Raw genomic sequence first — 23080 nt, forward strand, 5'->3', positions numbered from 1 at the left:
CATCCGGGGGAAGTATGACGGAACGTTATCGGACCGTCTACAGTCAGCTCTAAACTGCACCATGTCGTGGTGTGAGCAGGAAGGGCTGACAATAAACCCCAACAAAACCGTGATAATCCCGTTTACTAACAGGAGGAAACACGACCTTAGGCCGCCTACCTTGAAAGGAACCCAACTGACCTTCAGTTCTGAGGTCAAATATTTAGGAGTAATCCTTGACAAAAAGCTGAACTGGAATGCACATCTGGACTATGCGGTAAAGAAGGCAACTACTGCTATCTGGGCGTGCAACAAAATGCTCGGCAAAACCTGGGGCCTTAAACCGAAACTTGCATTCTGGTCTTACACCACCATCGCCCGACCTAGGGTAACCTATGCGTCGACCGTTTGGTGGCCGAAGACTGAACAGAAGACATGTCAGTCGAAGCTGACCAAGCTCCAACGACTGGCATGTCTCTCTGTAACGAGTGCAATGAAAACAACCCCCACCGCGGCCATGGAAGCCATGCTATGCATTCTGCCTTTACATTTACATGTGAAGCAGGAGGCAGCGCTTGGCGCTCTACGACTACAACGGTGTAACAACTGGGTGGAAGGAGATGGAACGGGTCACTCGCGGATCGTGAAGGCTTTTGACATTTCCCCCCTTGCAACTTCAGTCTCGGACTGCATGGAGGTGAGGCTCAACATGGACATTCCATATGAGGTGATTGAAACAAATCGCCAAATGTGGAGTAATGGAGGACCTACACTTCCAGAAGGAACTATTCGTTTCTTTACGGATGGTTCAAAAATGGGCACTTCTACTGGAGCTGGAGTCTTCGGTCCTCGAACCAGGGAAACCATATCTATGGGAAAGTGGCCTACCGTTTTTCAAGCAGAAGTGTATGCCATACACATCTGTGCGAGGACGTGTATTATGAGAAATTATAGACACGCAAAAATCGGTATTTTCTCGGATAGCCAAGCTGCACTATTGGCATTAAAATCCTCTAAATGCGAATCCAAACTTGTTTGGGAGTGCGTCGCTTCCCTCAGGGAACTTGCTTCTCGGCATAACAGAGTCATGTTGTTTTGGGTCCCAGGGCACTGCGGCATTGAAGGCAACGAAATGGCTGATGAACTTGCTAGACAAGGCTCATCAAACATCTTCGTGGGTCCCGAGCCGTTCCTTGGAATCTCAAAAAGTGCCGTGAAGCAAGAAATAACTAATTGGGGACAATTGCAAATCGCTTCAATCTGGGGCGAGATGCGAGGATTGAGACAAGCTAAAACTTTTATCACTCCAAGTCCTTCAATTGCCAGGAAACTTCTTGGCTTAAACCGTAGGGAACTACGAATACTCGCAGGGCTTCTAACAGGACATTGTCCTGCCAGATATCACCTGCACAAAATCGGCAGGTGGCCTAACAACCTCTGTCGTTTTTGTTTAACTGAGCTGGAAAGCTCGGCACATTTACTCTGCTTCTGCGGAGCACTTGTGTCTCGAAGGCTGCGGTTCTTTGGATCGCACCTTCTTACGCCGTACGATGTATGGCACCACACCCATCCCAAGAAGGTCATACAGTTTATCGACTGTATTGCGCCGAATTGGGATAAACCATGTCTGCAAAATAACCCCTCGTCTTCCGATCCAATGGATACGAGTAATTTGTAGTATGGACAGTAACCAGGGTACATCACAAAAGATAGCCTTCTCAGGTGGTCGCAGTGAACTTAACCCAATGCCCATTGGGCAACAAAAAAAAAAAAAAAGGTAAAGAAAGTGGGACCAGTCGTCGTCCGGTGGGTGGCCTACCGGAGCAAAGAACCGCACGTGACACAGTGCAAGAACTGCTTGCAGTTCGGTCACGGAACCAGTAACTGCCATCTCAAGCCCAGGTGCAGCAGCTGTGGGGGAGCCCACAGCACGGAAAAGTGCAAAGCAGAAGAAACGGAAGCCAAGTAGTGTGTCAACTGCTCTGGATCCCACGAGGGTCTGGACCGCAGCTGTCCCAAACGTGCGCAGTTCATCCAGTCGAGGCAGCAGGCGTCCACGCCGAAGCCGCCAGCATGGAAGAAGGACAAGCAGACTCCGGCAGGAGCCACGTTCACCGCGGCGGATTTTCCTCCGCTACCTGGAGCGGTGCCGTCCGTTGGGACGGAAGAAAAGCATCCTCGTCCCGCAGGAAGAAGTCCAGTTAATACTGGCGCCGGCGCCGGTGCAACCCCGAAGGAGGATCAAGGCGAACCGAAGCTGTACAGCGAGTCGGAGCTGTGGTCCATTTACCGAGAGTACAGAGTTCGCTTGAGGCAGTGCAAAACACCCGAGGAACAGATCGATGTGATCGCACACTTGCTGACACATGGCACGAAAAAATGATCATCTGAATCAGTTACAGTTTTATTTTATTTTTCTTTTATTATTTTTGTACCTTTTGATCCTCGGTCCTAACCTGGTCACAGCACCTAAAAGGACCTAATAAAAATAAGCTATGAAAAAAAAAAAAAAATACGTATCTGTCAAGATATTAAAAATATATAGCGGAATTAAAAGGAACAACTCGTCTCTTTGTATTCATAGTAATGCATTCTGCTAAAACGCTCAACCAAACCACAACAACTAATTGATTTGTGAGGCATTATTATAAAATTTACTACAAATTCAATAAAAATATTGCTAACAAGAGCTAATTATCGACTACATGTACGAATATTTTTCTGTATTCAAGTGAGACATTAGTTAAAAATATAGCTAAAAATTCGGCCCAGCCTGTATCGTTAAATAATTGAAGAAAATATATATAGACACTAACATAAATTATGCTTAATTAAGAAATGTTTTGTTATAAACCACTAATAATTTGCTGCATGGAGTCCGTTTTGCGATGCCTGTCCGTCGGGTCGCATGTTTTTTCGCGTCGTTCGTCGTTGGTGAGTTTGTCGGGTGAGTGCGCGCGTATGTGTGTGAAGGTGCGGCTGGCTCTGGTTCAAAAAATGACAGTTGAGCCAGTCCGTTTTGCGATGCCTGTCCGTCGGGTCGCATGTTTTTTCACGTCGTTCGTCGTCGGTGAGTTTGTCGGGTGAGTGCGCGCGTGTGTGTGTGAAGGTGCGGCTGGCTCTGGTTGAAAAAATGACAGTTGAGCCAGTCCGTTTTGCGATGCCTGTCCGTCGGGTCGCATGTTTTTTCGCGTCGTTCGTCGTCGGTGAGTCTGTCGGGTGAGTGCGTGCGTGTGTGTGTGTGAATGTGCGGCTTGCTCTGGTTGTCACGATGACAGTTGAGGCAGTCCGTTTTGTGGTTACCTGTATGTTTGTCTATTCCTTTCTATTGACGTGGCTTTTTTTCTTCTTAGTTAGATTGTAAAGTTCAAATATCGTGATCGTCTTTTTCGTTAGTCAGTCGGGTTTCTTTGTTCAGGGTTGTTACGGACGGCGCGGATCGCGCGGATGGCGCGTTTCGCGCGGATAGCGCGGATCTGGCGCGGATTTGCTGGCTAATTTTGCTCAGGCGCGGATTTCGCGCGGATGGCAATTTTGATAAATATATTAAAGAGAGATAGAATAACTTTCAAGTTATTAAGAAAATATTATCAGGAATTACGATAATTTGTAAGAATTACATATTTTTATTAATTGAATTTTCTTCAGAAAATATTTGTTTGTATTTTCTTAGTACGAACCGTCGAAAAATGAAGATGAAGATTATGTAGAAATTATTTTTTATATGTTTCTTGTCATTTCTTAACATCTCTGGATCTGAATATTTAATTTCTTTTGAGTTTTGAGTAATGATTTTTAACCTTATTTATTTTTTAAATTGTATACTGGATTTAGTAAATTTTTTATATTGTAAATGAAATATTACAAACTTTTCCCGACATTGGCATGTGTTTCAAAAACAATTATTGGTGCTTGTTCTGGTGGGCGCCAAATATGAGCTTGATTGGACGTAAGAGAAGCTGGCATCAACTTTCGAATTTTAGACGGAATTTAATCGGTAGATATATTTTTTTCTAAATTTAAACATTCTTGGCGAAAATAAAATGATCAGAACATTCCAAAATCAAAGCTTCAGAAATTCCAAAATTCGAAACTTTTTTTATTTTAATAGTTTTTTAACAAAAAAATCAAAATACACAATAATTTTTTTCCAAAATTTTTAAAATCGTAATTTAAAAAATCTGAAATTTCTAAATTAAAAACTTTAGAAATCTGAAATTCAAAATAACAAAAAACTTTGGGTAATCAAAAATTTAAAGATTGAATAAAAACAAAATTTGAAAACTAAAAAATATTAAATTCAAAACAATATAGAAAACATAAAAAATATTTCTCAAATCTCAAATAATTTTAGTATTCTTAAATTCTTAAATTATTAAATTCTTAAATTCTTAAATTCTTAAATTCTTAAATTCCTAAATTCTTAAACTCTTAAATTCTTAAATTCTTAAATTCTTAAATTCTTAAATTCTTAAATTCTTAAATTCTTAAATTCTTAAATTCTTAAATTCTTAAATTCTTAAATTCTTAAATTCTTAAATTCTTAAATTCTTAAATTCTTAAATTCTTAAATTCTTAAATTCTTAAATTCTTAAATTCTTAAATTCTTAAATTCTTAACTTCTTAAATTCTTAAATTCTTAAATTCTTAAATTCTTAAATTCTTAAATTCTTAAATTCTTAAATTCTTAAATTCTTAAATTCTTAAATTCTTAAATTCTTAAATTCTTAAATTCTTAAATTCTTAAATTCTTAAATTCTTAAATTCTTAAATTCTTAAATTCTTAAATTCTTAAATTCTTAAATTCTTAAATTCTTAAATTCTTAAATTCTTAAATTCTTAAATTCTTAAATTCTTAAATTCTTAAATTCTTAAATTCTTAAATTCTTAAATTCTTAAATTCTTAAATTCTTAAATTCTTAAATTCTTAAATTCTTAAATTCTTAAATTCTTAAATTCTTAAATTCTTAAATTCTTAAATTCTTAAATTCTTAAATTCTTAAATTCTTAAATTCTTAAATTCTTAAATTCTTAAATTCTTAAATTCTTAAATTCTTAAATTCTTAAATTCTTAAATTCTTAAATTCTTAAATTCTTAAATTCTTAAATTCTTAAATTCTTAAATTCTTAAATTCTTAAATTCTTAAATTCTTAAATTCTTAAATTCTTAAATTCTTAAATTCTTAAATTCTTAAATTCTTAAATTCTTAAATTCTTAAATTCTTAAATTCTTAAATTCTTAAATTCTTAAATTCTTAAATTCTTAAATTCTTAAATTCTTAAATTCTTAAATTCTTAAATTCTTAAATTCTTAAATTCTTAAATTCTTAAATTCTTAAATTCTTAAATTCTTAAATTCTTAAATTCTTAAATTCTTAAATTCTTAAATTCTTAAATTCTTAAATTCTTAAATTCTTAAATTCTTAAATTCTTAAATTCTTAAATTCTTAAATTCTTAAATTCTTAAATTCTTAAATTCTTAAATTCTTAAATTCTTAAATTCTTAAATTCTTAAATTCTTAAATTCTTAAATTCTTAAATTCTTAAATTCTTAAATTCTTAAATTCTTAAATTCTTAAATTCTTAAATTCTTAAATTCTTAAATTCTTAAATTCTTAAATTCTTAAATTCTTAAATTCTTAAATTCTTAAATTCTTAAATTCTTAAATTCTTAAATTCTTAAATTCTTAAATTCTTAAATTCTTAAATTCTTAAATTCTTAAATTCTTAAATTCTTAAATTCTTAAATTCTTAAATTCTTAAATTCTTAAATTCTTAAATTCTTAAATTCTTAAATTCTTAAATTCTTAAATTCTTAAATTCTTAAATTCTTAAATTCTTAAATTCTTAAATTCTTAAATTCTTAAATTCTTAAATTCTTAAATTCTTAAATTCTTAAATTCTTAAATTCTTAAATTCTTAAATTCTTAAATTCTTAAATTCTTAAATTCTTAAATTCTTAAATTCTTAAATTCTTAAATTCTTAAATTCTTAAATTCTTAAATTCTTAAATTCTTAAATTCTTAAATTCTTAAATTCTTAAATTCTTAAATTCTTAAATTCTTAAATTCTTAAATTCTTAAATTCTTAAATTCTTAAATTCTTAAATTCTTAAATTCTTAAATTCTTGAATTCTTAAATTCTTAAATTCTTAAATTCTTAAATTCTTAAATTCTTAAATTCTTAAATTCTTAAATTCTTAAATTCTTAAATTCTTAAATTCTTAAATTCTTAAATTCTTAAATTCTTAAATTCTTAAATTCTTAAATTCTTAAATTCTTAAATTCTTAAATTCTTAAATTCTTAAATTCTTAAATTCTTAAATTCTTAAATTCTTAAATTCTTAAATTCTTAAATTCTTAAATTCTTAAATTCTTAAATTCTTAAATTCTTAAATTCTTAAATTCTTAAATTCTTAAATTCGTAAATTCCTAAATTCTTAAATTCTTAAATTCTAAAATTCTTAAATTCTAAAATTCTTTAATTCTTAAACATCTTTTTTTCATGACCCTCTTGAGGTATTTTTTTAAAACGGGTTTATTGCTTTCATTCCTTTAAACATAAAACGAGTTTTTTTTAATCAAATACTTTCTGATTTAATTTTTCTTAATTAAAAATAAAATTTCTTAAATGTTGGTCGCGATATTTTTATATGGCGCGGATTTCGCGCGGTTTCGGGATTTAGGTCGGCGCGGATTTGGCGCGGATTTTTTTTTTCGACTCTCCCGTAACAACCCTGTATTGTTCTATGATTCGCGATTGTTTCATGGGAATATTCGTTCTTAATTGCGTTAGCATAATATAAATTATATTTGACCTTTCGTTTCCCGCGAAATCACCAAGAAATCACCTTTTAGCATTATAGCTCGTAAAGCACGGTGACAAATATTGTTTCAACGCGATTGTTTAAGTCCTTCAGATAACTCATAACTCATCAGTAATTAATTGGTCGCTCATCTTATAAAAACTTAAAAGTATAAATAGTCTCAGGTCAACTCTACGTAAATGTGTTACGCTGAGTATAATATTTCACCTTTTAATTACACACAATTATGATTCTATCTTTCCACAGCCGGCTGTCTAAGATTAAATCATTTGTGCTAAACTCAACACCAAATAACCGGGAATGGTCTCATCCGCATCATCCGATTGTTTGCCTTGAGAATACATAATACATCACCCTATCACTCAACGAAATTCATTGATTATTGGGCCACATCATCATCCTCTATGATGAATCCTGGCCATTACCCTTTCCCACTAACAAAATCCCAAGTAGAAGTAGTTTTCCGGCACACGCGGGGGTGTGGATATCGTATAGAACCCACCCTTGGTAGCAGCCTGTGCTAACTAACATTCCCGTCCCGTTCCCTCGAGATCTACAAACTGACATGGCGGGCGCCGTTGGTGGCCAATGACTGTTTCCTATTAGCAACGGCTCTAGTTTTGATGATCGTGATGTTTTATCTTTTCAGCGCATTCATGCATGCTGTTGATAAGGGAAACATTATTTGATCGTTGAAGCGTATGACCGGTTGTGTTGATAGGATATTACGGTTCTGTTCAGCAACGGAGAAGGACAACCATGGGTGGTCTCTCATGCTCATGCTCAAACCACTAATAATTTGCTGCATGCAAAAATATTACAGTTGTTACAACAAAAAAAAATGTCAAAAAAAAAGTTGAAAAATATGATTCAGCCTGTTTTTTACAGAGTATTCCACAATATTTTAGCTGAAAACAAAAAAAAAATGTTAATTTTCTGAAAAAAATATTCTAGCAGTCGACTGCTAGAATTTTTTTTCGGTAATTTAACCAACAAAAATGGCAATTCTAAATATTTTTAGTTACTTTTACCTACTGGTGGTCAGCAATTTCGGGTTAACAAAATCAACAATCATTTCGCTATTCAGTGATTTCAAATGTAGGAGGTCCTACATGTACAAAAGGGAAAGGGATAACTTAAAACTAACTTATAAACTATATAAAGAGCGGATCAATGCAGCTGAAGACTGCAATGATTTTTGTCGAAATGCATCAATTATCTTATTGGACATAACATCCAAAGTGTCAACTTCGGCTAATTGATGAAGTTCACTGGTGCTGAACCAGGGAGGAAGTTTCAGAATCATTTTCAGAATTTTGATCTGAATCCTCTGAAGTTTTTTCTTCCTGGTTAAGCAACAGCTTGTCCAGATCGGCACAGCATAAAGCATGGCAGGTCTGAAAATTTGTTTATAAATTAACAGTTTATTCTTGAGACAAAGTCTAGAATTCCTGTTTATAAGTGGATACAAACATTTAATATATTTGTTACATTTAACCTGGATACTTTCAATGTGATCCTTGTAAGTAAGGTTTTTGTCAAAAGCAAGTCCAAGATATTTCACTTGATCCTCCCACTTTAAATTTACCTCATTCATCTTTATAATGTGATGACTTTTTGGTTTAAGAAAATCAGCCCTTGGTTTGTGAGGGAAAATAATAAGTTGAGTTTTTGCAGCATTTGGAGTAATTTTCCATTCTTTTAAATAAGAATTGAAAATATCCAAGCTTTTTTGTAATCTTCTTGTGATGACACGAAGGCTTCTACTTTTGGCGGAGATGCTTGTATCATCAGCAAAAAGTGATTTCTGACATCCTGGGGGCAAATCAGGCAAGTCAGAAGTTAAAATATTGTATAAAATTGGACCCAAAATGCTTCCTTGAGGGATGCCAGCACGTACAGGTAGTTGATCAGATTTGCTGTTCTGATAACATACCTGTAGAGTACGATCCGTCAAATAATTTTGAATAATTTTCACGATATAAATCGGAAAATTAAACCTTTTCAATTTTGCAATCAAACCTTTATGCCAAACACTGTCAAATGTTTTTTTCTATGTCTAGAAGAGCAGCGCCAGTAGAATAGCCCTCAGATTTGTTGCTTCGAATCAAATTTGAAACTCTCAACAACTGATGAGTAGTTGAATGCCCAAGGCGAAATCCAAACTGCTCATCAGCGAAAATTGAATTTTCATTAATGTGCGTCATCATTCTATTAAGAATTATTATTTCGAATAATTTACTAATAGATGAAAGCAAACTAATGGGCCGATAGCTTGAGGCTTCAGCAGGATTTTTGTCTGGTTTCAAAATCGGAACTTCTTTGGCATTTTTCCAACTACTGGGAAAATATGTCAAATCAAAACATTTGTTGAAAATTTTGACCAAGCTACTTAAAGTTGCTTCTGGTAATTTTTTAATTAAAATGTAAAAAATGCCATCCTCACCAGGGGCTTTCATATTTTTGAATTTTTTGATAAAAGATTTTATTTCATTCAGATCCGTATTAAAAACTTCATCTGATGAAAATTCTTGTTCAGCAATATTCTGAAATTCTATTGAAATTTGATCTTCAATAGGACTCAAAACATTTAAGTTGAAATTATGAGCACTCTCAAACTGCTGAGCAAGTTTTTGAGCTTTCACCCCATTAGCTAATAGAATATTATCACCATCTTTTAAAGAAGGGATTGGTTTTTGAGGTTTCTTAAGAACCTTTGAAAGTTTCCAAAAAGGTTTGGAATAAGGTTTAATTTGTTCGACATCTCTTGCGAACTTTTCATTTCGCAGGAGAGTGAATCTGTGGTCAATAACCTTTTGCAAATCTTTTTGAATTCGCTTCAGTGCAGGATCACGAGAACGTTGATACTGTCTTCGGCGAACATTTTTCAGACGAATCAAAAGCTGAAGATCGTCATCAATAATGGGAGAATCAAATTTTACTTGGACTTTAGGAATAGCAATATTCCTAGCATCCAAAATTGCATTAGTTAAAGATTCCAAGGCTGAATCAATATCAGCTTTGGTTTCTAAAACAAAATCATGATTTAAATTATTCTCAATATGATACTAATACCTGTCCCAATTAGCTTTGTGGTAATTAAACACAGAACTATTGGGTCTGGTAACTGCTTCATGAGAAAGTGAAAAAGTTATTGGAAGATGATCAGAATCAAAATCAGCATGAGTCACTAAAGGATCACAATACTGACTTTGATTTGTCAAAACCAAATCAATTGTTGATGGATTTCTAACAGAAGAAAAGCAAGTTGGCCCATTCGGACATAAAACCGAATAAAGACCAGAAGTGCAATCTCTGAAAAGAATTTTACCATTGGAATTTACTTTTGAATTATTCCAGGATTGGTGTTTGGCATTAAAATCACCGATGATCAAAAATCGAGATCTATGCCGAGTAAGTTTGTTCAAATCCCCTTTGAAATAATTTTTATTTCGCCCAGTGCATTGGAAAGGCAAATATGCAGCTGCAATCATAATTTTCCCAAAAGAAGTTTCAAGTTCAATGCCCAAACTTTCAATAACTTTTAACTTAAAGTCACGTAACGTGCTATAAGCAAGGGGTTGGGCACATGCTTGATCCGTATGGCATTTGGAGCAAATCCAGTAAATAATGGTAAATACGGATTCACGAGGATGAACTTAAAGATTTGAGAGAAAATTTCGATCAGTGTTGGCTGTGACGTTTCTAAACGTCATTGGCAACTGTCACCTAGATTAGTTTTGTATGTTGAAGAAGATTCGGATGGAACTAGAAATACCCGGACTGGAGCCGGAAGCTGAGGAATTTGGCCAAATCATTTTTGGTCAAACAACACCTGCTGAATAGAGCGGCAAAGGCGAAGGTGTCGTTTACCTAGTGATGGAACTGGGTTGTCGTTGATCCAGTTGTGTACGGTAAAAAATTGGCATGCTGTGTTCGACACCTATAAAACCGGATCAAACCCCTCCCCCACGAAGTAGCACCTAGCATCCCCGCTGATCGTGTGGAAGCTTACCCGGGACGACCCCGACTAAAAATTCGCAGAAGCGCTTGTACGGTCTTTCGCACATCATCAGCAACGTAGTGCTCTTGCGGTAACTACGCCCTGTCCGGCTCTTGGGACAAGGCCCTGCATCTGTGGGAATTGGCACTCTTGTATTGTTGGTTACGTTATCCGTGCACAACCGTCATATCATGTCCGTCTCGCGATTATCAAGTTGCAGAACATCAACCTGGGGACTAATTTTTCTAAAGCGTATGCTGATGTCTTATCGTTTTCGCCATAACCTGTTCACCGACAAAAAAGGTGCCGTCGATTGGAGGCGTAGCGAAAAGAGTTGGACTCTCCGAGCAAAAAAAAAAAACACCTTGACCAGCCTTTTTATTTGGTACTGATTAATACATGTTAAATTGAATTAAATTGTCACAGGGGTCATCACTTGGGTCAGAATGTACGAGTACTTCGCACAGTACTTAGCTCGTTCTTCTCGCGATGCTTATGACGACGTATTCACCGGCCCAGACCCGATCCATTTTCTGCAAACATTACAAATTTTGTTTTATTTTAAGCTTAATTTGAATAACTCAATCGTGAAACTCACTTCCAGCATCCGCCTTCTTCATGGCTTGGTCGCTATCAGCGACAGGGAGCGCTGTTCCTTAGCTGGCGGCGGCTGCGTAGATAGCGTCCCGGCGGTTGATAATCTGGATCCTTGCACGAGCAGCAGCAGGGACTACTGTAACGTCGTTGAAACTAAGTCGTAGTCTACCTGGTGACGAAATGTTCCCTGCAGGTTGGTTTCCGCGGCGCATCGAGGCCGGATCGAACTTCTTGACCGTTGTTGTCACCTTAGCAAACCCTAAATCATCCGCCCGGTCAACGGCTTCGTTCGCTCCATTACAAAGAAAGCTCTTGTGACAAAATTGACTCTTCCTTGGTCTGGATCTACTTTAGTAAAGATTCCTGTTCGTTCCTTGGCCCTGAAAATTCACGAAAAAGAAAGAATTTGAAAAACATAACCTATAGCTTTTATTCGTTTCTCCTTGAACTCACCCACACGTCCCGTTCCGTGGCAGCTCCCATTCCATAGATAGGTTGTATCCGGCAGTCACTTGCTTGTCGAAGAACCATTTCTGGGCCACTGTTCCGGAATCCACTCAAGCAAGTTCAACTCCGGCTACAGGAAATTTTCCTGGGGTGCATCTTAATTTTACCGGAAAGTGATTGTGGCTTCCGTCTGTTGGGACTGCGAACCAGCTTGATACTTGGTAAAGAACTCGGTCCCGGTTTTGTTGGCCGGTTCCTTGGAATGCTAGTGGCGGTGATGGAACCGGGTTCGCTGTCTTGAACGCCGTCTGTAGCAGGACCGGGAACGCAATCGCTACTTTTCGTGTGCGTTTTCCTTTTTTCTTGTTTGTAAACAATATGCAGCGCGCGACGACGACAACTGACAACCTGCACCACTGAAATAAATCGTAAAGTAGAATTTCGAGTTTTTTTCTATCTCGTGAATATGGATGCACATACGGATTTACCGTAGTAAATACATGCGAAATATGCTATATATGTATAGTGACCACCCCGTGGCTATAAGTCATACTACGGTGGATAACTATTGCAACTCCACCGCCATTTCGATTCATTTTGTTATTGGTTATAACTTTATAACCTGGATCACTTTTCAAATAAGTGCCAGTTTTTAAAAATGTTTCGGTTATAACAGCAACATGCACGTTATGAACTCGTTAAAAGTTGAAAAATTCATTTTCTTTCGCTTTTAAAGAGCGAGCATTAAAATTCATAATATTGATGGAATTACTTAGATCCATGATCGGCCGTGGCTGACTGGTTACGGTGTTCGCTGGACTGGTTACGGTTCTCGCTGGGTTCAGTTGGTCACTCTAAATGGCGCAAGAGTAGAAATTTGGTGAGGCACAACAAAGCCATTTTAAACGTGTTTTATCTTCTTTGATCTGATCGATTGGTGTGTAATTAACAGTTCTTAGTCGCGTGTACAACTGGAAAGTGTTATCTCGGTGTAAAACGCCCGAATCAGTGTTAATTTGCCGCTTGAAATATTTTGTTTTTTCCTGCAACTAAAAAAAGAAAGAACACTTTTTGTTCCCACGCAGCACTTTGGTTTGGTTAGCTACCTAGACGGCTCTCTCAGCTGACGGGATTTGTTTGACGTGCCGGTGTCAGGGCATTGATTTATTGTGATTGTTTTGACTCCAACAGAGTCTTCGGTTTGTTTTGTTTGCTCTCATTGACCTAATTGAGTTTACGATGTCAAATGGTTCGGCTAAAAGAGAGCGCGGCGACGTCGATAGTAGCAGTGATGAAAACTGCAGTTCGACGAAGGAAATGTTCAAACAGCTTCTGGATAAATTTAGTAAGCTCAACACCAGGATCGATACTCTCGAGAATAAGCTGGACGGTAAACTTAACACGCTGAAGACCGATCTAGATGAAAAACTGTCTCGCGTGTCTGATGATATCGGCGCCGTTAAGAAGAGCTGCGAAGCCAGCATTCATCAATTGCAGTCGTTTGTCAATAAGGTTGACGAGAAGGTTTGTTTTGCTGAGGATGCGATTGATCGTAAGGCCAATTCATGGGAACTAATTGTAAGTGGAGTGCCTTACATGAGTAACGAAAATTTGACCAAGTACTTTGTTGACATTTGTCTTGCCCTTGGTTACGATCAAACCCGCATTCCCTCTGTTGATTTGAGGCGCTTAAGTAAAAACGCTTTACCTGATGGATCCCCCTGTTTGTTGCTCATTCAGTTTGCTTTTCGCAACCACCGGGATGACTTTTTTGCAAGTTACTTTCGCAAACGTGACCTGAATCTTCGTTTGTTGGGATTTAATTCGGACAGGCGAATTTTTATCAATGAAAACTTGACTCTAAACGCGAGGAAAATCAAAAATGCTGCACTCACTATGAAGAAGGAGGGAAAACTAAGCTCAGTGTACTCGAAGGCTGGAATCATCTACGTGAAGCAACGTGAAGGTAGCAATCCGGTGGCAATTACGCAATTAGGGCAATTGAACGAACTGTGACATTATTAATTTTGTTTTTATTCTCTTTTTTTTCGGGCTGTGTTGTGCTGTTATACGAAGATTGTTTATGATGAGAAAAATGTTTTTATTACAATGCGTTTTAGTTTTAAGACAGCCTTCTTTCTGTTGCTTCAATAAACATTTGTTTGAATGCCACCTCTAACACTACATGCCTCTAACGATATCTGTGTTCCAAAGATCATGCTTAATACTGTTTTGAAACCAAATTGTTTTAATGTTTGTTATGCAAATGTGCAAAGTATTTGTGCCAATAATTTTCAGAAATTTGAGGAGTTAAAGGAGATTTTGGTTGGTTCACGTGTTGAAGTTGCCTGCTTTGCAGAATCTTGGCTGCGGACAGCAATCCCTGACAGTGCAATCGACATTCCCGGTTTCAAGTTTGTACGCAACGACAGAGTTTATGCATTTGGCGGCGGTGTTATTGTTTACTATCGGTCGCATCTAACATGCAAACTTGTTTACGAATCAACTGCTGTTGGTACTCCTCATAGTGGTTCTGTTGAATGTCTTTTGCTGGAGTTTGCAACTGATTGCGATACTATTCTCGTTGGAGTAGTTTACAATCCCCCAGGGATGGATTGTTCCCTTTACCTTGATCAAAAATTGTCAGAATTTTCGTCTAAATACGATAACATCATTCTTGTTGGTGACTTTAATACTGATCTAAAAAAAGAAGCTGCACGAACGAAACGCTTAGTTGAAGTTTTTGATACTTTTTGTTTAACCTCAATGGGCACGGAGCCAACCCATTTTTTCACATCCGGCTGTACACTTTTGGATTTGTTTCTTGTTTGCAATCGTGATAAAATGCTGTCTTTCAGTCAAATAGATGTACCAGGACTTTCCAATCACGATATGCTTTTTGGTTCATACGACATTGCGATAACACGAAATGAACAGCTAACCTCATCGTTTCGTGATTACAACCGTGTTAACGCAAATTTACTGGCGGAGTCTATCAATGCAATTCCTTGGGCCCATTTCGAGGAATTGAGAGATCCTGATGACTGTTTAGCGTTCCTGAATCAACATCTGCACCAGGTCCGGGATAAGTGCTTTCCTCTTCGAACTGTTAGTGGAACTAGACGACACAATCCGTGGTTCAACGATGAGATCCGGAAATCTATGATCGAAAGAGATCTAGCATACAACGATTGGAAACACGCAGATCAAGCTAATAAACTTACGAAACATAATACTTTCAAAACTCTCCGCAACAGAACGAACCAGTTAATACGTGATGCGCGGTCTAGGTACTTTTCGCGTGATGCTGGTAATACGAAACTGTTTTGGCGTAAGCTGCGGACAGCTGGGGTTGGAAAATGCAGAACTGATCTATCAGAAGATCTGTCGCCAAACGATATCAACGACTACTTTGCTGGCTGCTGTACAAGATCATCAACTCCAACTAATGTCACAGCTGATCCAATTAGACACCCTGCGGATTTTGTTTTTCGGCAAGTTGATGTTGTTGAAGTTGTAAATTCTTTGTTTAGTATCAGCTCTAATGCAACTGGTTTTGATGATCTACCCATATGTTTCTGGAAGCGCATTTTTCCACTTGTTGCTAATGAAATTACATTTTTCTTTAACCTGATTTTTGAAACGTCTCAGTTCCCCAGTGCTTGGAAAAAGGCCAAGGTTATCCCATTGAAAAAGAAACCTCACTTGAGTGGTCTAACTAATCTCCGTCCGATTAGTTTGCTGAGTGCTTTGTCTAAAGCTTTTGAAAAATTGATGAAATCACAGATCAGCAGTTACCTAGATGACTTGAAGTTGTTATCGGAGTACCAGTCAGGGTTTAGATCTAAACGTAGCACGAAAACAGCATTATTAAAGGTTTGTGATGATATCATGCGTGGAATCGACAGAAAAGGCATTGCAGTTTTGTTACTCCTGGACTTTACAAAGGCTTTTGACAGTATCTCACATTCCAGATTGCTGAAAAAGCTGAGAAATAAGTTTGGTTTTGGAAGCTCGGCGGTTAATTTAGTGCATAGTTATTTAACAGGTCGCACTCAAGCAGTGTTTTTCAATGGACTCGTTTCGGAGGAAGTATTGATTACTTCTGGCGTGCCCCAAGGATCCGTGGTTGGGCCTCTGTTGTTTTCGATGTACATCAACGACTTGCCGAGTGTTTTACGCCATTGTTTGGTTCACATGTTTGCGGATGATGTGCAGCTTTACTGTTTTGATCCCAATGTTTCAACTGACGAAATCATTCATCGTATCAACGAAGATGTCTGCCGTATTGTGGAATGGTGTAATCGCAACACTCTCTTCATCAATCCAGTCAAATCTCAAGCAATAGTAATGAAGCTTGGAAGAGCTTTTAATGCAACAGTACCTCCTATCATCATAAACGGCCAGCAAATCGAGTTTGTTTGCTATGTAAATGATCTTGGCGTTGTTTTACAAGAAAATTTCGTTTGGGATAAAATGGCATCAAGTGTGTGTTCGAAAGTTTATGCCTGTTTGCGCTCGCTGCGAGTTTGCACTGCACAGTTTTCCGTTGCTACGAAGTTGTTGCTGTTTAAGTCCTTGATTTTACCACACTTTTTGTATGCTGATGTTGTTTATATGAATTTGTCTGCCGCCGCATCAAATCGTTTAAGAGTTGCATTAAATTGCTGTGTACGATACATCTACAATCTGGGATCAAGAGCTCACGTTTCTCATCTCCAACCAAATCTCATTGGATGCCGTTTTGAACATTTCTACAAGCTGAGATGCTGTTTGACGCTGTTTAAGGTGATTTACGGAAGAGACCCCAACTACCTGTACGAGAAGCTGACACCGTTCCAGGGACGCAGATCAGGAAACTTCATCCTACCGTTAAATCGTTCAGCAGCGTATGGAAATTCATTTTTTGTTAGAGGCATAGTTCACTGGAATAGCTTACCAACTGTTTTGAAATTCGAAAGATGTGAAGCAACATTTAAGAAAGGCTGCTTAGAATACTTTAATAGTTTGTAATTTGTTAATCTTAGTATAGTACTTGACTGAACTTGTGATTTATAATGTATAATTGCGTTGGATGGCAATTTAAAAGGTTTACCTTACGTCATCTGGATTAAATAAATAAATAAAAAATAAATAAGCGAATGGTCCTGGGTTCGATTCCCATCTGCTCCCAACGAGAAAGTATAGGAAATATTAATCTTGAAACTCTGAACATGAACGAAAAATCAAAGTCGCCCGAGTCGGGGTTCGATCCCCCGTCCTTTGGATTGGTAGGCAAAAATGCTAACCACTAGGCCATCACGGCTTGGTGAGCGATGCTTGGAATTAGGAATACTATTACTATCAAACTATATACGCGCTGGGTCCTTGTCCATTTGACAAGGGTTAGGAAGTTCTGAATAACGTTTGAACCCGATTGGTGCAAACGTTCTTCAGGGCGGGGCTTGTCGATAAAGCTGAAGTACCTCGCGCTCGGCTAGCCAGCGTAGAAATGGGTCACCGAAGCTCGGCAGAGCTAACACCTTCCAAATGCCTATGCGAGTTATTTGCATGTATAGAATGAAGATCTAAAAATACATGGAAAGAACTCAATTTGTAAGAAGCGACCGCGTGGTCCCGTTTGGTTGGTTGCACACACACACACACACAATTACTTAGATCCATGATTAAACTTCAGGGTAAGAACAACATCATTCGCAAATTTTAATCCAATCTGGATAGCTTCCATCATGGATGTAGTGAGTTTTGCAAAAAAGTCATTTTTTCAAACGTAACATCGCCGAGATCAGAAGATCCCAAAGCGTTGCCAGAAGAAATATTTTCAAATGAAATTTGAGGTACCTGTCCAATTTTAAGATTGGTAGAGGATTTAAAATTCGTGGATGAACCCGAACCCGAAACGACGTTGGCATAAGAAATACCATTAGTGTTACCTAACTTTTCCACGGTAGGGGTATTTCTAGCATTGTTCGAGTGAGACAGCACGAACGTTTGATTTAAAGATGCAGGTAAAACCTGACTTTGAGAAAATTTCGGTTTGGATTTCGGCTGATGCTTAGCACGAGAATCCAAAACCTTTTTCTGATGGGGCAATCCCAGAAATTTGATTTGTGATTTCCACCACAATTTGCACATTTAAATTGGGTGACTTCTTTCACGGGACAATTGTCCTTGTCGTGAGAAGAATCCCCACAAACCATGCATTTTGGAACCATGGCGCAATGATCAGTACCGTGACCGAATGCCTGGCAACGCCGGCACTGGGTCAGATTCTGGCCATTACCGCCATGTTTCTTAAAATGCTCCCACTTTACCCGTACATGGAACAAAAACTGAACTTTGTCCAAAAGTTTCAAATTGTTGATTACATTTCTGTTGAAATGAATCAGATAAAATTGTGAAGTCAAACCAAAGCGAGAAATATTCCCGTTTGATTTTTTCTTCATTGGTATTACTTGGGATGGGGCAAAGCCAAGCAGCACCTTAAGTTCGTTTTTGATCTCATCCACCGACAAGTCGTTGGAGAGACCTTTCAGGACCGCCTTGAATGGACGATTTCTTGGTCTCATACGTGTAAAAATTGTGTTTGTGGTTTTTCAAATAACCAACAAAAGTTTGGTGATCTTGTAAAGATTCCGTCAACAAGCGACATTCTCCTCTTCGACCAAGCTGGAACGAAACCTTCAAATTGCAAGTTTCCTTGCAGTTCTTCAGTTGCGTTCGAAAGCTGGCCAAATCGGAGACGGAAGTCACTACAATTGGCGGAGCCTTTACTCGTTTCTCGACGGCAGAAGGCTCAGTACGAGGAGAAGGATCCTTGTCAACAGTTTCGGATAAAACACCGAAACTGTTTGCCAATGGAATTGGAGGATTGACCTCACTTTCAGAATCAGAATCAGACCTCGGATGAGGCTGTTTTCTTTTTCTGTTTCCGTTAGCCGGTTCAGCGTTCAAACGCTTCACCGACGTAACGACCAAATCTTCAGAAGATTTGCGTTTACCTTTGTTTTGACGCATTTTGCAAGCAAAGTTTGTAAAATACAACAAAATTTCAGGTGGGGTTAGTCTTGAAAAGACTGTTTAGAATTTTGGAAAATAACTCAGGTAGTCTTTAAAAAGACTGTGAATTTTGTTTGAAATAACTCTGAGCTTAGGTAGTAAAAAACTGGGTGCAGAATAGTTGTCCGCAAAGCGGCCTCAATTTAGAACTGTCAAAGCGGAACCAATTTACTGTTCGCAAAATAATACCAAGAAGTGGCAAGTATTGTGATCGATCTATAATTTATTTTGTCAGGAATAAAAAAAAGTCGATTGCGTCGAGCTATTAAGATATTCGAAGTCAAAACATCTTAAGAAGAGGGTTGAAACCGAGATTGGCATGATTCGTTGCTAACATTTCAAAATCGCTTTGTCTCACGTAAAACACATGTTTATGACGATTTTTGAAATGTTAGCGACGAATTATCAATTACTATGAATGGTACCTGCCAAATAATATTGGATAATCTTACTCCGATATTATCACTGCACATCAAAGATACATAATCTCGGAACTTTTATTCGGTTGCTCTTCTGGTTCACGAAATTCCACCCATTTCGTGATGAAAAATTGTCATCACGAGGAAAACAAAAAAGGCCTCTTTTGGCCACCCATTGTTTAGTATACGAAGAAAAAAGTGGGATGCACTTAATTTTCCATCGAAAACATCAACATCAACAGATCCAAAATGTTTCAAAACAATTCACTTCAGCAGCAAAAAATATGTCACGCTTGAGCTTGAACATAGCCTTCTACTTTGTTTATGTTTACAGCTGTAGTGCTGTTGTATTAGTGGGGAGCAGTGGGGAGCTTTCGAAAATCACGTTACGCATTCTGTCTTTTCAGCACCCAGGTAAAAAATACCGCAGCTCTAGTGTCCGTTCACCTCGAAGGTTCGCAAGACACTGAAGAGATGATGCAGTGGAAATGTCAATTCTTCTGCAAGGTTCTTTAGGAATGCAGGTGCTATTCCGTCGGGTCCTGGTCCTTTTGATGAGTCTAAGTCCTTCAATGCCTGGCGTACTTCCGTTACTGACAAATAATTGACTGAGACGTCATTTGGAAATTCTGGTATATATGAAAAGTAGTCGCGGTCGCGGTCTTCTTCGGAAAATGAGGTGTATACTTTTTCAAAATATTTTGAAAAAAGATTGCAAATTTCTTTTGAGTTACTTCCTACATTTTCGTCTAGTTCCATTTGCGATGGAAAGTTTCTACTTTTGGATTTGGATTTTACGTAATTAAAGAATTTTTTCGGGCATGATTTGCCTTCAGATTCGACTTTACTATTATATTCTTCATTGGCAGAATTGAATGCCGAAAAAAATTGGTCGGTAATATTCAGATAATTCAGAAGATTTGTGTCATTTGTATTGTTTCTGTATAATTTGTAGGCTTTTTGTTTTCTATTTTTTAAATGTCTTAGTTGTGGAGTGAACCACACTGGGTATTTATTGCCTGTGTTATTACGTCATCTTCTTCTAGTAGGTACGGTTTTAGATGTTATAGTGGTAATTTCCGTATAGAATATTCCTACTAATTCGTCGAAATTTCCTTCATTATTAAATAAATTGTTCCAGTCAATTGCAAGTAGTTTACGTTTGGCTTCTACAAAGTTTGTTTTATTGTATTCCAGGACTTCTTCATATTCCCAGTCAATGGGCAAAGTGTTTTTATGGACATAAATAGAATATTCAATTGCTGTATGGAAGACTTCATTCTTCCAAAGGGGGGTTACAGATTCTTGTACATGAAAGCCTTCAATACAGTTAGTGAATAAAAGGTCTAAACATGAATTTCTTTGGTTTTTTACATGATTGATTTGGAAAAGTCCATAATTTGCAATGTTGTCAAAGAGAAAATGCAAAGTTTCATTTTCCCCAATGACTGGGAGAAGAATTGCTTCATTTTCTTGGTCAGATATAAATTCGACTTTGCTTTGATTCAAGTCGCCATTAATGTGAAGTTTTACTCCCGGTTCTATTTTTGATGTTATGATTTCTACTGTTTTAAAGAATAGTTCATACGACTGTTTATTGGCATGGTCTGGCGGAAAGTGTACTGATGCAAAAATGTGTACTTGTCCTGCAATAGTGGCTTTAGCCCAGACTTGTTCAAATTGAAAGTGTTTTTCAGTTACAATTTCTTTTGGATTAAGTCTGGCATTTATGGCTAAGAGGACGCCGCCTCCTGACTTTTTCTGACTGAGATTTAAATTTCTATTGCATAGGAATACAAAATAATTGTTTCCAAAAATTTATTCAGGGTGGACGCTTTCGTCCCAGTTAGTTTCAGTTCCAAGAATAATGTCGAAAGAATGTGAGAGAATGTTTAAAGAAATTTCCTTCATTTTGCCTGGGCTTTTCATGCGATTGAAATTCTGACAATAAATTAGAATTTCATTCGCATTCTGTTGTTCCGTTGAAGAAATTTTTGGAGACATACAATTATGATTAGTACTTACTGCCTCTTGCGAGGGTGTCATTTCTTCTTCCGTGTTAGAAGGCGTCAATGCTTGTAAAAATTCGAGGGTGTCATTTCTTCTTCCGTGTTAGAAGGCGTCAATGCTTGTAAAAATTCGACGATGTAGTCGGCAGGTAGAATTTGTTGGCGGTTTCGCGCGAATGCTGCAGGTATTGAAGTCTTCTAGTTGTTACATATTTCCTGTAGGTTTCCAGGTCGGCGAGGGTTTGCTTAGGTGAAATTCCAATTGTTGAGTTGTATTCCATGAAGATGTTCATAAGATGTTCAGGTTCAGGAGGCAGGCCATTGGATGCAAAAAAGACATGCATGCTGGTTATTGTTAGTCCGTCTATGCAGACGTCCGGTTTTTGGTCCTTCAGATACGCCAAGTATAGTCTGAGATTGTCATAGACTTTCGTTTCGCGGAGTCTGGCCAGCAGGAAACGGCCATCGCCGACTGCAGACTGTTCAGTTGGGCGTACTATGGGCGGCTTCATTGGGTCCAGACAGAACATACTGTCTGTTACTTCAGGAGTTTGTGATGACGTTTTTGCTGGCTGCGGCGTGGTGGCGTTTAGAGGTGGGACGATTGGCGTTTTTTCCTTCCGGTAGGGGTTGGTGGTCTCCCCTTTTCGGAAGTTGATGAAGTTTGAATTCGATTTAGTTGGAGGTTGGCCAGAAAATTCGACCCTTGCCTGGTCTAGAAGTTCCTTGTCGGACAATTTGGTTGACGAATGAGTGAAAAAGTTGCTGCTACTTGCGTTGTCCTGGTCGAATTGATTGTCCTTTAAGTTAAAATGTGGCGTACTTGGGTTTCGGCCTGCGTCAGAGTTGCAGTTGGTCTGGTGCTGTTGCCGACGAAGATGTTGATGTGATTGTTGTTGCTGCTGGTGTTGCTGTTGCCAGCGTTGCTGATAATGTTGTTGTGATTGTTTTTGTTGCTGGTGCTGCATTTGTTGACGATGTTTTCGGTTGCGGCGACGTGCTTTTTCGGCTTCCTTTTCCTGAAGACGGCGAGTCCGCTGTCTGGCGTCGAAGTCGGTCCAGTCTGGCTTCCAGATTTTTTTGCTGCCGATAAGTCGCCAGCCAGATTCGATTTCAATTTCAGGAGATTCCAGCACGGGTTGTTCGTTTAATTCTTCTGCAAGTGATTTTTGCCGGAATTCAATTTCTTTGTCTTTCTTGTTCTTGTTTATTGATGGATGAAGTGAGGGCCCTTGCAATTTCTGCGGATTTCTTAATTTCTTCTTGCAGGCCTTTGATTTTATTGTGCAGTTCATTTAGGGCTTCTCGAATTGTCTTGTCATTTGTCTTGATGTGAGTCAAGATCATATGACTGCCTTCTAAATGATGCTGCATTATTTGTCTAATGTCGATTTCCATATGTAGGTTATTTCGACAAAGGCTGCATATTGAAAGTACATGTAGTTGCAAGTCGTCTTCGGAGCCACGCTTGACCCCAATACAGGCCGCGTGAAAACTTCGGTTACAGATCCCCGAGCAGTTCCAGAGGTATTGTTGGTCGAAAGGTGAAGAGCACGACGGCACATAGCACTGCATTTTGCTTACGTTTGTTAATGAGGGCACACGCGACGCGCGACAAAAAATAAATAAGTTTACGTTTACGTTTGTGGACTGGGTCAGTGAAGGTAAATAAAAATAAAGTGTAGAGCGAATTAAAAACGCGTCCGTCCGGTAAAAAGACTCAACTGCAAGCAGCTCCTGC

General features: G+C 37.9%; 2 protein-coding genes across 2 annotated transcripts in view; one reads left to right on the top strand and one right to left on the bottom strand.

The window, feature by feature from the left end:
- Positions 1-23080, top strand: part of LOC120418059 (acetylcholine receptor subunit alpha-like) — a 664850-nt gene that overhangs the window by 317762 nt on the left and 324008 nt on the right. The window lies entirely within an intron of this gene.
- On the bottom strand, positions 21424-22528 carry LOC120418067 (G-box-binding factor-like). Its single transcript, XM_039580326.2, has 2 exons — positions 21837-22528; positions 21424-21684 (listed from the first exon to the last, which is right to left on the bottom strand). The coding sequence occupies exons 1-2, from the start codon at positions 22305-22307 to the stop codon at positions 21646-21648; spliced, it is 510 nt and encodes a 169-aa protein (XP_039436260.1). The 5' UTR covers positions 22308-22528; the 3' UTR covers positions 21424-21645.

Source organism: Culex pipiens, chromosome 1 (assembly GCF_016801865.2).
Source record: "Culex pipiens pallens isolate TS chromosome 1, TS_CPP_V2, whole genome shotgun sequence".
Lineage (NCBI taxonomy): Eukaryota > Metazoa > Arthropoda > Insecta > Diptera > Culicidae > Culex > Culex pipiens.

What these genes read in the sequence shown, in the direction of transcription:
- LOC120418067 (XM_039580326.2), bottom strand. Translation starts at nt 22,307, where the DNA reads ATGCAGCACCAGCAACAAAAACAATCACAACAACATTATCAGCAACGC. An exon ending in ACCCAATGAAGCCGCCCATA is followed by an intron (nt 21,685 to 21,836) that starts GTACGCCCAACT and finishes AACAATAACCAG; the next exon opens with CATGCATGTCTTTTTTGCAT.